The sequence below is a fragment of the Poromitra crassiceps genome (genome assembly GCF_964638095.1).
Source record: "Poromitra crassiceps genome assembly, chromosome: 16".
Classification (NCBI taxonomy): domain Eukaryota; kingdom Metazoa; phylum Chordata; class Actinopteri; order Beryciformes; family Melamphaidae; genus Poromitra; species Poromitra crassiceps.
Window position 1 is genome coordinate 32,824,908 of NC_139645.1, and position 15,375 is coordinate 32,840,282.

The 15,375-nt window shown below is 44.7% G+C and overlaps 1 protein-coding gene across 1 annotated transcript in view; it reads left to right on the top strand.

The window, feature by feature from the left end:
- The window catches only part of LOC310791597 (asc-type amino acid transporter 1-like), a gene marked incomplete at both ends in the record, with an annotated part of 91,826 nt that extends 80,323 nt beyond the window's left edge, over positions 1-11,503 (top strand). Inside the window, 8 exons of the mRNA XM_083653263.1 lie at positions 2,498-2,623; positions 5,415-5,568; positions 5,752-5,875; positions 6,065-6,168; positions 6,633-6,729; positions 7,105-7,254; positions 8,416-8,593; positions 11,403-11,503. Of these exons, the coding sequence (XP_083509389.1) occupies positions 2,498-2,623; positions 5,415-5,568; positions 5,752-5,875; positions 6,065-6,168; positions 6,633-6,729; positions 7,105-7,254; positions 8,416-8,593; positions 11,403-11,503 (1,034 nt within the window). The remainder of the gene's footprint in view (positions 1-2,497; positions 2,624-5,414; positions 5,569-5,751; positions 5,876-6,064; positions 6,169-6,632; positions 6,730-7,104; positions 7,255-8,415; positions 8,594-11,402) is intronic.
- Between the last annotated feature and the right edge of the window lie 3,872 nt (positions 11,504-15,375).

Below are 15,375 nucleotides of genomic sequence, written 5' to 3' on the forward strand. Positions count from 1 at the left end.
AGCCCAAATCAAGAAGACATGAAACAAAGCTCGCTTTTAAGCTTTTTCGGCAAAGGCAAGAAACGTCGCTTTGACGACGAGGAAGAAGATGACTCGTTGTCACCCTCCCCCTCAACAAGTGCGGATTGTAGTGCACCCTTCCCGCACCTGTATTGGTGGTGTACAGTGGAGAAGAGAGACGATTATGAAGAAGATGATGCAGCCGAAACAATGACGTTAACAGCGGGGAACGCAGCCAACAACACACTGGAGGTTTGTGCAGAGCCAGAGGACACTGAGAACGCTACAGATCTCTCTGCAGTAGACGAACCTTTATGCCAACCAAATTTGCGTTCTTTCCCGACTACACACTAAACACTCATTGGAAAAAGTAGGTGAGACTTTTTTGAGATACTAAACAAAGTGGTTTTACATGTTGCCAAAAAATACAATTTAATTGACTGCTTCTACCTGCTAATAATGAGTGTGAAAAGGAGCAAACAACACACAAATATTCCTCTAAATCTGGTTTGAAAAGACCCAAATTTTTTTGGCCGCCAAATGGTCCGCCCCCTGGCATACCCTGGCTTTCTGTGGCACACCCAATGAGCCAAGTCTGGCTACGCTACTGATTTACACTGACTTCAAGGCGGTTGAAATAATTTTTCGGGATGGTCCCGGGGCAGTGATGTCATTCTGCTGCTGCTGTTGTTTTGGTCAAAGTAATGAAAAAGTAGTGTAATAAGTAACGAGTTACTCTACACAGAAAGTAATATTGTAAAGTAACTTATTACTTTCAAATGAAAGTAACTAGTAATATGTAGTATATTACATTTTGAAAGTAACTTGCCCAACACTGGTAGCAAGCAACCAATGGGAGGGTGGCTTTCAGTTCGACGATAGAATGCAAACGGCAAACTTCTAGCAGTGAATGGTGCAAACTATTGTCTTACACTTGCATCATATAACGTTTCAATGCAGACCTATGTTATGTAGTTATGTATGTTATGTTATGTAGTTAGGTGGAGAGCAGCGAATCAATGTTATATTTATTCTTTGAAGAGTGATGCTGCAGAAGCCAGGCTTCCTGAGGCAACCAGGCGGGCGGTCTCAGGGTGGGCGGGCCTCCCTGATCGCCAGCCGGAGCCAATGGCAGAGCTGATCCCCGCAGCCTGCTTCCTGTGACTCAGACTAGCCTAAACCAAACCAGGAAATGCCACGCCCTTTTCAACCAGGAAACAACCCCCCTGAGCCCCTCCTCCTGTCAGCACCGCACCGGTGGCCTCGAGAAATGACAAAATGACAGGGAGACATTCGCTCATGATGTTGTGTGTGTGTGTGTGTGTGTGTGTATGTATGTGTGTGTGTGGTGTGTGTGTGTGTGTGTGTGTGTGTGTGTGTGTGTGTGTGTGTGTGTGTGTGTGTGTGTATGTCTGTGTGTGTGTGTGTGTGTGTGTGTGTGTGTGTGTGTGTGGGGCAGTTATTGCTGGCTCAGTGGCTTCAGGGAGCTGATCCTGGACCAGGGGAAGGTGTTGGTGATCCATCCCAGCTGGTGGGGATCAGAATGCTAAAGGCTAAAAGCTGTGATTGGTTTAGTATTCGGGTGCTGAGGCTGCCTTCAATAGGCTGCTCTGACAGCAGCAGCCAGATTTACCTGCTGCTCTGTCCCAGCCAGAGCCGCGTCCACTTCCTTCCTGTCCGGGTCAACACCGGGGGGGGAAGCAGGGGTGGGGGCTTGGCGGAAACGGACGCAACCCCCCCGAGGTGCCCGGTGCCACCCAACCTACTGCCAACAATCCACTAGTGTGTGTGTGCGTGTGCACGTGCGTGTGTGTGTGTGTGCGTGTGCGTGCAGCGGAAGCAGTTTGTTCACAGTTGTGTAGTAGTAGGAGGGGAGCCCTGACCCAGTAATGGATGACATGGTGGATAACGCCCCCACCTGCACGCCCGCAAAGACACACACACACACACACACACACACACACACACACACACACACACACACACACACACACAGACACGCATGCTTCAAACTCAAGACCCTGCCCTGCCCACTTAGGAGCTGTGTTCTTCAGCTTTTCACAGAGCTTGCCGACAGACTTTCAATGCAAGTGGAAAGTCTCGAGAGGTCACTATTCAGGAAGTCGGATGTACTTTTGTTTACAGGCGGAGGTTAGCAAGTGCTCAGGGCTGCTTTTATACTGCTCGGGAACAAATGTAACGCTTGTATTTATATTTGGAGGCCTAGGTCACGTCCACAGCCTGGTTGTAAGTGGCCTGCAGAGGGCAGGATTGCCCAACCCAAAGGCCAAGGAAGGCACTGGTTCAATTCTGCTCTATTTCTGCATAAGGAGGTGGTTTTTGCTGTATCATAGACTCAGACTGGATACAAATAAATATATTAAAATGTGTGTGTGTGTGTGTGTGTGTGTGTGTGTGTGTGTGTGTGTGTGTGTGTGTGTGTGTGTGTGTGTGTGTGTGTGTGTGTGTGTGTGTGTGTGTGTGTGTGTGTGTGCAGTGTTCCTGACCTGGGTAAACTGCTCCAGTGTGCGTTGGGCGACGAGGATCCAGGACGTCTTCACCATCGGGAAGCTGCTTGCTCTGGGACTCATCATCATGGTTGGACTGGTCCAGATCTGTAGAGGTAAACACACACACACACACACACACACACACACACACACACACACACACACACACACACACACACACACACACACACACACACACACAGGTTCTGGTGAGAGAGAACGTCTGCTTTGGTGTGCCTGGGTAGTGCCATAGACGGATTATGACTTCACGGGCCCCTGGGCCTGCCCCCCTCACGGGCCCCCCCTCACAGCGCCAAAAAAAAATAAAAATAAAAATTGCCCTAATTTTTTTTAAATCCAGAATGCAACTCGGGCAAGTTATCAGATATCTGCACTGATTGCAAAGGGTGGACACGCTTTTTCATGTGGTGACTTTGTGAAACAGTGTCTGAATGTGGCTGCGGATATACTGTGTTCACTCCTGAGATTGCATCCCTGCAAATTGTCATGGCAAATTGTTTACAAAAGATGGACAATAAAGCTGATTTTCAAAGTACCTTGAGGATTTTTCAAGTTGTGAATTAAGTCAAATTTCTCTCTTGATTACAAAGGTGGAAAATACAACCGTTTTTAACTGGGTGTTTACTGATTAAATGTTTAAGCTCCCCACAAATGCAGATGTTTTTTTTTAAATATATATAACCAATTGCAAATTATTACAATTACCAAACAGATAAAAAGTAGATTATTATATTGAAATGTTATTTTAGATTTAGAATGTTAATTTTCTATAAAACACAATACCGTAAATTCCGGACTATAAGGCGCACCGGTGTATAAGCCGCACCTTCAAAGTTGACTATTTTTTTCTTATATAAGCCGCACCGGACTATAAGCCGCGGGTGTTTTAATGGTATTTTTTGTTTTTTTTTACAGTGCACACAGTGTCCGCGGTGTGGTGAAAAGAGGGCAAGAGAGGAAATTAAAACAGAAGTGGATTTATAGTTAGAAAGAGTGCTAAAGAAGAGAGAATTCCGTTTTTTATTTTTTTATTTTAGTTACTCACAGTACTATTGACCAGTCCAACTCAAAAGATATTCGGCAGTTTCACTTTGAGCTCTTGTTCCGCCGCTGTCCATCAATGGTTATGATGAGTCTCGCTGGGTACAGTACGCCAAAGCGATATCCATTGACTTTAACCTTTTCAATGATGCTGTTGTATGTTGCGCGTTTCTGTTGCACCAACGCGGAGAGGTCCTGCCGGACGAAAAAGCGCGTACCCTCCCAGGTGAGGGGCTTCTTCCCCGCAGCCTGGAGGATGAGTTGACGGTCGGGCCAGCGGAGTAGGCAGATGAAGATGGCCCTCGGTGGCAGGCCGGGGTCTGGACGTGGCCGAGGCGCCCGGTGTGCCCTGTCCACCTCTGGTGGTTTCTCGCCTTCCTTCAGGTCCAGGATGTAACACAGGATTTTGCCACGAAAGCGTCCATGTCACCAATCTCAGCTCCCTCTTTTACATTGATCAGGCGAATGTTATTTCTTTTACTCCTGCTGATTAAGTCATCAACCTGCGTGTGCAGCGTTTCGATGTTTTTGCATTTTATCCACTTTCGGACTCACTGTGTTGTTTTTGTCCTCCAGTGCGCTGATGCGCTTTTCCGCATTAGAAACTCTGTTCACGGTTGCATTATTTTCTTTAGTGAGTGATGGACTTCTGCACGTTTTCAAACTTGTTTTCAAGCTGCTCAAACCTCTGAGCGATGTCGGACTTAATCGATAGTGTTTCACGGAGTAAAAGTTTAGCCCAAGCCGTGTATCTCCAGCCTCCAGCAGGTGAGTCATTTCCTCATTCATGGCGGTGATTGCTTCGTCTTTTTCTTTCTGCTTACCTGTGTTGTGTTATGTTATGTTATGTTATGTTGTTAAAAGAGGGCAAGAGAGGAAATTAAAACAGAAGTGGATTTATAGTTAGAAAGAGTGCTAAAAAAGAGAGTTTTTTTTTTTTTTTTGGAAAAAATCCATAGATAAGCCGCACCGTTATATAAGCCACAGGGGCCAAAAAAGGCCAAAAAACGGGAAAAAAGCCGCGGCTTATAGTCCGGAATTTACGGTACATTTTAATGTAATTCCACAACGTTTATTTTTGGCCCTCGGCCCTCCACCCAGATTGAGTTTTGGCCCTTCATGGGAAAGAATTTGGGCACCCCTGAGCTAGAGTCTCTTCGCAGGGCCCATAAGCTAGAGTCTCAGCTGCGTAGTGAGCTCAGGGGCCCATAAGCTAGAGTCTCAGCTGCAAAGTGAGCTCAGGGAGCTAGAGTCTCTAGGCGGCCTGCGAAGAGACTCTAGCTCATGGGCCCCCTGAGCTCTCGGGCCCCTGGGCCTGGGCCCGGTACGCCCGTTCAGTAATACAGCCCTGGGTAGTGCAGCAGTAGATTCCCTGCCTACCAACACGTGGGTCACAGGTTCGAGGCCCTGTGATACCTCCGGCTCGGTCGGGCATCCATATGGGTTGGCCGGGGAGCCTGTTCGGGTGGAGGGGAACCGAGGGGAATAGTGTGATCCTCCCACATGCTATGTCCTACCGGTGAAACTCCTCGCTGCCAGGTGAAAAGAAGCAGCTGGCGACTGCGCATGTATCAGAGGAAGCATGTGCTAGTCTACAACCCAGATCAGCAGAGGGGGCGGAGCAACGACCGGACAGCAGGGGGAATTGAGTACTGCAGGGATTTTTGTAGGCTTTATCCAGAAATCGCTGCCATTTGGTTCTTCAGTGGAAAAGTCTATGGGCTTTTAGAATGGGGATTTCACTTAAATGCATATAAATAAGTTCTGTGGTTAACAAATGTTTATGGGAATGTGAATTTAGTTTCAGCATGATACTCTTCACAACCCCCCCCCCCCCCCCAGGTCACTATGAGGCCCTGGTACCCAGCGTGGCCTTTGAGTTCATCAGAGAGCCGTCTGTGGGACAGATCGCCCTGGCCTTCCTCCAGGCCTCCTTCGCCTTCAGCGGCTGGAACTTCCTCAACTACGTCACCGAAGAGGTGGTGGAGCCACGCAAGTATGGAGTACACACACACACACACACACACACACACACACACACACACGCGCGCGCGCGCGCGCATGCACACACACGCACACACACACACACACACACACACACACACACACACACACACACACACACACACACACACACACACACACAAAACATGTACCAAATGTGTATTATTTGTATTAGGAACCTGCCTCGTGCCATCTACATCTCCATCCCTCTGGTGACCCTGGTCTACACCCTGACCAACATCGCCTACTTCTCCTCCATGAGCCCTGAGGAGCTCCTGGCCTCCAACGCCGTGGCAGTGGTGAGGACATCTTCACATATTCAATATATGTCTCAATATATGTATTCAATATGGGTGAGAGACGTCAGTCACTCCTTAGTCAATTAATCAATGTACCAATCCATCACTAAACTCATGTCAGTTGTTGTGTTGTGTTGTTGTTGTGTTGTGTTGTGTTGTGTTGTGTTGTGTTGTGTTGTGTTGTTCCAGACCTTTGGTGAGAAGCTGCTGGGAATGTTCTCCTGGGTGATGCCCATCTCTGTAGCTCTGTCCACCTTCGGAGGAATCAATGGATACCTGTTCACCTCCTCCAGGTCAACACACACACACGCACATACACACACACACACACACACACACACACACACACACACACACACACACACACACACACACACACACACACACACACACACACACAGAATGATGAGGATGATGATGATGATGATGATGATGATGATGATGATGATGGGCTGGGCGATATGGACAAAATCAAATATCACAATATTTTTAACCAAATACCTCAATACTGATTTTGCGACAATATTGTAGGGATATACAATGTGGATATAATGACTAAGTGGGTAAAGGCAAATAATAGAACAGCTAGAACATTCTGGTAAGTTCAGAACATTACATCACTTTACTGTACTGCAGCCTTTAAAACACAACACTTATGCCATATCACCATATTACAGGAACATATCTAAGATAAGATAAAGACTCATATCACATCCATTATAATATTAATATTGATATACACTATGTGTATTTGCAGATTGTGTTTCTCAGGGGCCAGAGAGGGTCACCTGCCCTACCTGCTGGCTATGATCCACCTGAAGAACTGCACTCCTATCCCCGCCCTGCTGGTCTGTGTGAGTACTGCACCACCAAGTCAGCTAATTATACAGTAGTGAGAGGAGGGTCTTGGGTCAGTGTAGTCAGGGCTGTAGTGGAGGCTAAACGCATGCAAACACCGTTTACGCACCTTTTTCAATACGACATAGCGTTTACTCACCTTGATAAGATCGTTTATGCACTTCTTATTGGGCGAGTTTGACAAGTTTGAGTCAACTCCGTTGTTGACAGAGCACACCAAGATCCAGAGATCTGTCTCCTCGTTCCTGTGCACTCCACAGTTCTGTTTTTGTCAAGGTTCTGTTCTGCCTGTTAGTGGTTCTGTTCTGCCTGTTTTCAGCCGAACAGTTTAAAATGTGCTTGACCTTTGACCCTTCCTCTGTCTCCCACAGTGCAGTGCCACCATAGTGATCATGTGTATTGGAGAGACACACAACCTGATCAACTATGTTTCCTTCATCAACTACCTGTCGTACGGGGTGACTATCGCCGGGCTCCTCTACCTCCGCTGGAAGAAACCCAACCTCATGAGACCCATCAAGGTACAACAGCCTGCCAATAGAGAGGCAAAGTGACCCCCCTACTTCCTGCTTCGGCACTGTACCAGAGATTTTTATCCGCCATTTATTTTCCCATAGACATTTTGTAAAATGCCAAACCAAACGGTTCAGCTATATTTAGAATCGGGAGAGACCATACAACATTTCACTCTGACCAAAACTTTAAAAAACTACATTGAAAAAATATTTTCTTTAAATCCGCAATTTTTTTTTATGTTTTGGTCCGAGTAAGGGGAAGTGCTTGTGTCTGGACAGACTGAATGTAGACTGCTGACTTGTGGGCGGCGACATACAACCACAATGTGGTATTTCTAGTTCTATTCACCTTATTATTTGCCCACACATGGACGCTTCCGCATTACGTCATTTCGTAATAGTATTTCCGTTTTGACTTGCCAAAAACCCCGCAGGCAAAATGGCCGTGCACACTCCCCTCCTAAAGTGGCAAAACTACTCCCCCATGAACTAACATATCTTGGCCAATACGTATGTAACATACAAAATAAAACAACCCGTAATATCTTAATTTTATGTAGAATGCAGAGGACATGTAACTGTTTAGTTAAACTTGCATTCCAGGAATATTGTGCTCTAAAGATGACGTTAGTGGAGTCGAGGCTGTTGCGTCCTGAAACGCACATAGGTTGCGTAACGTATGTGCGATTCGAAATAACGCATCCGAGATAGAAACATTATGAATATAGCCACGTTATAAACAACAAAGTAACGCTGGTGATCCGTATGGAAACAGTGTTACTCGAAATGGTTAAAAGTTATATCAATTTGGTCATTCAGTGGCATTTTACTGCCATATAACATAACTAACTAGCGGCTAATATTAGCCACAGAAGGCATTGGCAACTAGCGCTGAACCGGAAGAACAAATACGTTTGCGTTGAACACGGAAGAGAGAAAAAGTGGGCGTGGTGAATAAGGTGAATATACATTTACCGTAACACACACGCAGAAATAATGTGCAGACATGTTTTATCCTATTGAGATATGAATGTGTGTGCATCCCAGATGGAGTTGCAAAGAGACACAACATGGAAAAAAATAGCTTGAAATCATGTTGAAATGTGTGTTTTGTTGTTGTTTGCAGGTGATCATGTTGATATGTGTGTGTTTTGTTGTTTTTCGCAGGTAAACATGTTGATTCCCATCAGCTACATGCTGTTCTGGGCGGTGCTGCTAGGCTTCAGTCTGTACTCTGAGCCGGTGGTTTGCGGTCTGGGAATGGTCATCATGCTGACCGGCGTCCCTGTCTACTTCCTGGGTGTTCAATGGAAGAAAAAACCCAAATGGGTCTACAGAGTGGTCGGTGAGTCGGTCTGCACCATGGGCCTGTAGCCTTAGCTCATCAGAAGAGTGATTTTTCTCTCTTGTGCTGAGATTAACTTAGCTTAGTGCAGGGGTGGCCAAACTGACCTGGCCATGAATTTAGCACACACAAAAAAAACGTTTTTCCGTTTTAAAGTTTTAAACGGAAAACGAATACGGGAAAAAAACGAAAAAAATAAAGAAAAAGAAACAGAAAAACAAAAACAAAAAAACTGATTCCCCCCATTTCGTTTTTTCAATTTAAAACCATTGAAAAGGGGTTATACTTGACTACCCTGACCTGGTCTATTTATAAAAATAAAAATAAAGTTTAATACTAATGTTATGTTAAATTATCTCTGTCTTAACACGTTCACTGCCAATGACGTGTTGATACGTCAAAAAAAAATCCAACGGTTGACTGCCAATGACGTGTTAACACATTCAGTGCCACGGGGTTTGCCAAAAGGTTGCTATAAAGTGCCACATAGGCTCCAATGCATTTTAAAACAGTCATATCATTTCTTTAATAATTACTATGTAAACACTGAACACGCACAAATAACGATGAGACTCTCTTCTATCACCTGCAAAAAAAAGTTTATTGATCCCATTTTCCGTTCTTTAGTTATGAGCCGGAGAAGATAGCTTGATTTGACCAAAAACAGCAATTTTTTTCTAGAAACCTGAGATATTCAGCCTTTTGTGAAAGGAAGCATTTCAAGCACATCATTGACTCATTGCTAATATTTTCTGATGTAATGACACCTCAAAAATAATTTCCTTCAATAAAAGAGTGAAAACAAAGGAATTTTGTTTGGCCAAATAATATTTTTTAGCTGCAACCAGCAGCGCTGGCCCCTGCGTGCGCAGACCCTACACCTTCTTGCTGGTCTTGATTTACTGCTGGTGGGCATCAGATAGCCTATTCTAGCTTGTTTGCTCTCTGTGCATCGAGCCTGCTGCAGCTGCCTGGGTCTGTTGTATGCTGTAGTGCCCTGCGTGCCCCACCGCCCCCCCCCGTTGTGGGAGGAGTGTCTCTCTGGGCTCTGCTGTGAGTGCGTTTGCTCTGCGTGTGCTCTGCGCTGAAAAGTCCGCTACATCCAGCTTTTTTACAGCCGCGTGTATTTGTCACCAGCTCCCATGCTTCCAGTTGAGAATAATAACAACTCCACATGCGGATGGGCTGTAGCAGCGGACACGGAGGTGCTCAATTGTGACAGCAGATTGGCTGCTGCAGGGGCACAGCTAACGTTATGCTTCAATGAAGCAGCTGCATACGGACGGATGCGATGCGATTTCCTTTTCCCCAACGACTTCTTCTGTGTGTTTTACTCCACGTTCTCTCATCTGGAGAGCGCTGTCGCCACCTAAGGGTTCTGTAAAATAGGTTAGACACATTCAATAGCTCTCATATTGTAAGAGGCGATGTAAGAGGCTTAGATCGACACCCCCCCGTCAAAAAAACAATTTGGAGTTATTGACGCCATTTGGCGTCGCTGGCACTCTACGGTAAATTTCTCTTGACGCCATATGGCGTCGCTGGCACTCAATGTGTTAATAGCCTACGTCAAAAAAAAACGGACGTGCATCTAAGCCTTTTACATCTCCTATATAAATATGGGAGCCACCGAACGTGTACAACCCATTCCACCGACCCACTAAGTGGCGACAGTGCTCTCCAGACTAGAAACAGCAGAGCCAAAACTGCAGGGGAACGCGCGATGAAACCATTCTCATACGGTAAAATGGATTGGCGAAAACGCTTTCGCTTTCGCGCTGATTGCTGGCGGTGGGGGATTGCAAATTTGCATAATAGATTATGGGTGCAACACACTTTGAAACACGCAGCATAAATAAGACCAGAATCGCAAAAGCTTCATCAAAGCTCTCAACCGAAACCCCAAGAAACGAGCGAGCCCATCCAGACTTGCCCAGCGGCCGCCAGCAGACAGGAGCAGCAGCAGCAGCAGCAGAAACGAGCTTGTGACACGCCCGCTGCAGCCAAGAAGAACACACACGGAGGGAGGAGTTTGAAGGAGAGGGGTGTTTCCTGCTGTTATGGAGGAAATTACTGTTCAAAACTATTGTTTAGATGTCTGACGTCTTACTGATGCCAAAAATGAATGGTTAAAGTGACTGTTCTATCGAATTTCACAAAAAGCTATTTATCTCAGCTTAAATTTTCAGACGCTGAAACCATGCTGTATTCAAGTGCTAATGCCTACATAACTACTAACTCTACAAACTAACTCTTTTAGACAGAGAAAGCACACATTCTATTAGTTCTTTTGAGATATTTTGTGTTCACAAAATCTTAGCAGAAAAGAATCCTCGGGTCTTAAAAGATGAGCCAGAATCCTCAAAAAAACCCTCTGGCAGAAGCTACCTACAGTAAAAAAAAACGGCTGGCAGTGAATGTGTTAACCTGTTGGCACAGGAAAAGAAAATTTGAAAAGATACAGAAATACCCATTGTAATAGGTGAGCACATCAATAAACTATGTGCCATATATTTATTTAGGTAGAAATTAAATTTTTGATGGCACAAGGGTTTTCTGGTCCAATTTCTTTTCCGCGAAAACTATTGTTTGAAAAATATTGTTTGGCCCGCAACTCCTTATATTTTTCTGTATGCGGCCCACAACCAAAAAGTTTGGCCACCCCTGGCTTAGTGGTTGACTTAAAAATCATATTTAAAGCCGGAAATAAGGTCCAGGTTGTAAAAAAAACCTGAATTCTCCTTTAACTGTATTACCCCTCTGCCCTCTCTGTCCAGTAAAAGTGCTGTTCTTGTCTGTTGTGTTGCAGAGAGAGTCACCTACATGGGCCAGAAGGTGTGTTACGTGGTGTTTCCTCAGGAAGACCCTTCAGAGACCGAATGCCTCACCGCCTCCAAAGCCGAAGACTGAGCACTGCGGTCAACCAAGAGCTCCCTCCTTCCTGCCAATACTCCATACCTTTTCATTACTTTCTCCCCTTTTACGTTTGGTCAGTTCCTGAATGGTGAAGAGATGGCTTCACCCTTGTTCTTGTCCAGATGCAATTTGAATGGGTCTGTGTTGACCCCCAGTATAAAGGGAGTGGATGGTCATATGGAGGTTCAGACATCCAGCTAAGACAGATCTTTATTTGTTGGATTGTTGGTACCGTCCACCCCTTCCTCAGCAGAATCTCAAGTCTACTCTGTCATGTGGAACTTCTCCCTTCTCCTCATTCAAGAAGCCTTCGTCTTTTGAAATTCTGCTTTCATTTCCGAGATTGGTACTTTTTTTTAGTCGAACAAAATACTTGCGCTATTGTGCCTTATTGAAATGTGGGAGCATTGTATTTTGCTATGTTGGATTGGCCTGTGTGGTTAGTTTGCGTGTGTAATACATTTTGCTGAATAACTTTTATGGGGGGAATATACAGGGATTTGACTGCACTTAGCAATACTCTTCTATTACTGCAGCTGCTCTGTTTAACTCTCCACATAATGTTGGTCTAGTTTGGATGCTCTGTGTCTTTAGCTATCTCATGCCCATTCCTTCTGCTTGACACGCCCTGTGCTCTTGTTCGTTACTCTTTGCATTGAGACACTGCATGAAATAGGCCACGCCCATCACGGGGGAAAGCTCTCCATTCACTTCCACACACCAGCGTCATTTTCCTTGAATTAAACATAGCTAAAAGCTGTTGTGTAGTGGGCTGCACAGACAACAAATGTAAAAAAAATCGACAATTAACGTTTTTTTGTACTCCCGAGCAAAACAAGGAAGCCATTGAGAATTTGCGAGAAGAACAATGTGGATCTAGCTGTCAAGGAAGTTAGTTGGAGTGTTCATCTTCTGTATATATGATCTTTGTGTGCAACACGTGACATAGGAGAACGTCAGGATTGGTGGGGGAGTTTTTGTTTCCCCCCGTTTTGGGCGTGGTTTCTGAATGATGACGCGCTCTGCAGTGTCTCTATCCCTTCTCTTTCTCCTCTGAGAGATGCTGTAGGTGCCTTCATGTTAATATTAGAGAGAGCATCCACACTTATGACACTTCCTCATCTTCACTGTCTTTTCTATCAATATTTTCAAGACAGAGAGACAGGAGGAGGGGGAGAAATGACACTTTTGTTTCTGTCAACTGGGGAAGAATGGCCATCTCTAAAGAACAAGCTGTGTCTTTAGAACACAGGCTGGCTATTCTTAAAGGTTTTCAAGTCTTTTTCAGCTCTCTTTGTCTCTTCCTTTGCTTTCTGAGTTGAGCCCCTCTGTTTGTATTGAGCTTGATGTTTGGAAATGTTCTCATACCACTGTGAACTTTATCAAGGTGCTCTTAACATCATGATACAGTACTTACCACTAAACATGCTGTGTTTAACATCATGATACAGTACTTACCACTAAACATGCTGTGTTTAACATTAGCAGAAGTCATATTGACAGATAGATGGATGTTATTTGAACCATCCGCAGATTACTAGGCTGCTTTCTCACTGGGAACGATTCCTTCCGTTCCGTTCCGTTCCGTGCCCGGGCACGATTGTCCCCTCTCCCCTCTCCCCCGCTGGTCAGCTTTTACATTACATTTCTTCCGCGCTCGGAAACGGAACAGAGTGCACTTGCATCATCAACTACGCCTGGAGTGTATCCTCACCCGTGTGTTGTCTAGACCAGTGGTTCTCAAATGGGGGTCCGCGGACCCCCAGGGGTCCGTGGCACTTTGCCAGGGGGTCCGCGAAAAGTTTTCAAGTAAATTTTTTTTTTTTTTATAATTAAAAAGAAAATGCTACATGTTACTTATTCCTTCTCAAACTACTTCCTACATGGTGCTAGTCTATCAAAATATCTTGGCTGTCATTTATTGTGTTGCATAGTGGTTTTCTGGACTGTTGACAAATTGTGATATTGTAAGTCGCTTTGGACAAAACAAAAGCGTCTGCTAAATGACGTAATGTAAATGTAATGTAATAAAAAAAATATATATATATATATTTTTTGCAAAATCTTCATAGTTCAACGAAAATAGTTTATGCTTTAAATCTAAAATGGTTCATGGATTACATTCTAATAACAAACCTATCAAATTAAAAGTCAAGCATGTTACCGTGGAAACAATTAAGCTTAGCCCAAAATCACAAATCAGAATGAGGGGGTCCGCGGTATATTTTCTATCTTGTAAGAGGTCCTTGGCTGAAAAACATTTGAGAACCTCTGGTCTAGACTCTATGTGGTTCGGAACAGTAGGCGTTCACATTCGCAAGTGTTCCGCCAAAGCGTGAAAAGGTGGTCTGGGGTCTGGACCACTTTTTCCCAGGAGCGGAATGCAATGTTCACACTCATCAAACGTTCCGAAACTGGGGTCAATTTGGGGAGAAGTGTGCTGGGGAACGTTACTGGGGCACCAGTGAGAAAGCACCCTTAGACAGATTTCTAAGCTGACCATACGCATGATACAGTACTTACCACTAAACATGCTGTGTTTAACATTAGTATAAGCCATATTGACAGATAGATGGATGTTATTTGAGAAATGTTTGTCATTTGCTGGCTGGCAGTGGCCCTGTTTCCACATCTACAGCACTTGATTTCCCAGAGGCACCTCATCACTACGATGACCCTTGTCCCATTGACTTACTATGGTCCCATTGACCTACTATGGTCACATTGACTTACTATGGTCCCTTGGACTTATATGGTCCTACTGCCATACTATGGTCCCATTGACTTACTATGGTCACATTGACTTACTATGGTCCCTTGGACCTACTGACTTCCTTTGGTCTCATTGACCTATTGGAGTCCCACCAACTTTGTGTGGCCTCATTGACTTAGTGGTCCCATTGACATATTGTGGTTTTTATAAATGTTTTATTGTAACAGGGCACCCTTGAAAATGAGAGCTTGCTCTCAAGGGCCTCACCCTGTATAAATAAAGGTCAAATAAAATATGGTCCCACTGACATTATGGTCCCATTCACTTATTGTGGTCCCATTGACTTCCTGTGGCCTCACTGACTTCATAAGGCCCTAATGACTGATTATGCTCCCACTGACTTACTATGGGCCCATTTACGTATCATATCATGGTCCCGCTGACTTACTGTGGTCTTATGAACTTACTATTGACTTTATCCAGCCCCATTGACTTGTTATGGTCCAAGTGACTCATTATGGTCCTATGGACTTTCTATGGTCCCATGACTTCTAAGGCCACACTGACTTACTGTGGTCCCATGACTTATTATGGCCCCAATGAATTACGCTGGTACAACTGAATTATGGTCAATTTGACTTCCTGTTGTCCCATTGACTTACTACAGTAGGGTTGTAGTGACTTAATATGGTACCACTAACTTATTTTTGTGCCATATGACTTACTATGATCCAGCGGATAAATTGGTGTTCAGGTGTGTTTAAATCCAACCCAGTTAGCCTATATATCAGGTTTAAGGGGATACGCCAACATTTTGGGACTTTAGGCCATTATCATATTGTCAATGGTTTTATTTTCAATCTGCGTGCCCTACAAAGAGCGGTAGACATCGCTGCTACTTAGCTAGCGCTACAACGGGGGTGACCGGTACAGCTGCATACTCCCATTCAGTCGCCTAAAATACACATTGCAACAGCGCCACAAACACTCACATTTACATGTTGTGACTCGTGTACTCACCAATTGATGAAATAATAATCCAAATTTCAGTGAAACGGTGATTTTGATAGTAAATCCACACACCGAACTAAACAGATTAGCCAAACTAAGCAAGAGTAACTCAAGTTACTTCCTTGTTTGCCATGAGGCGCTG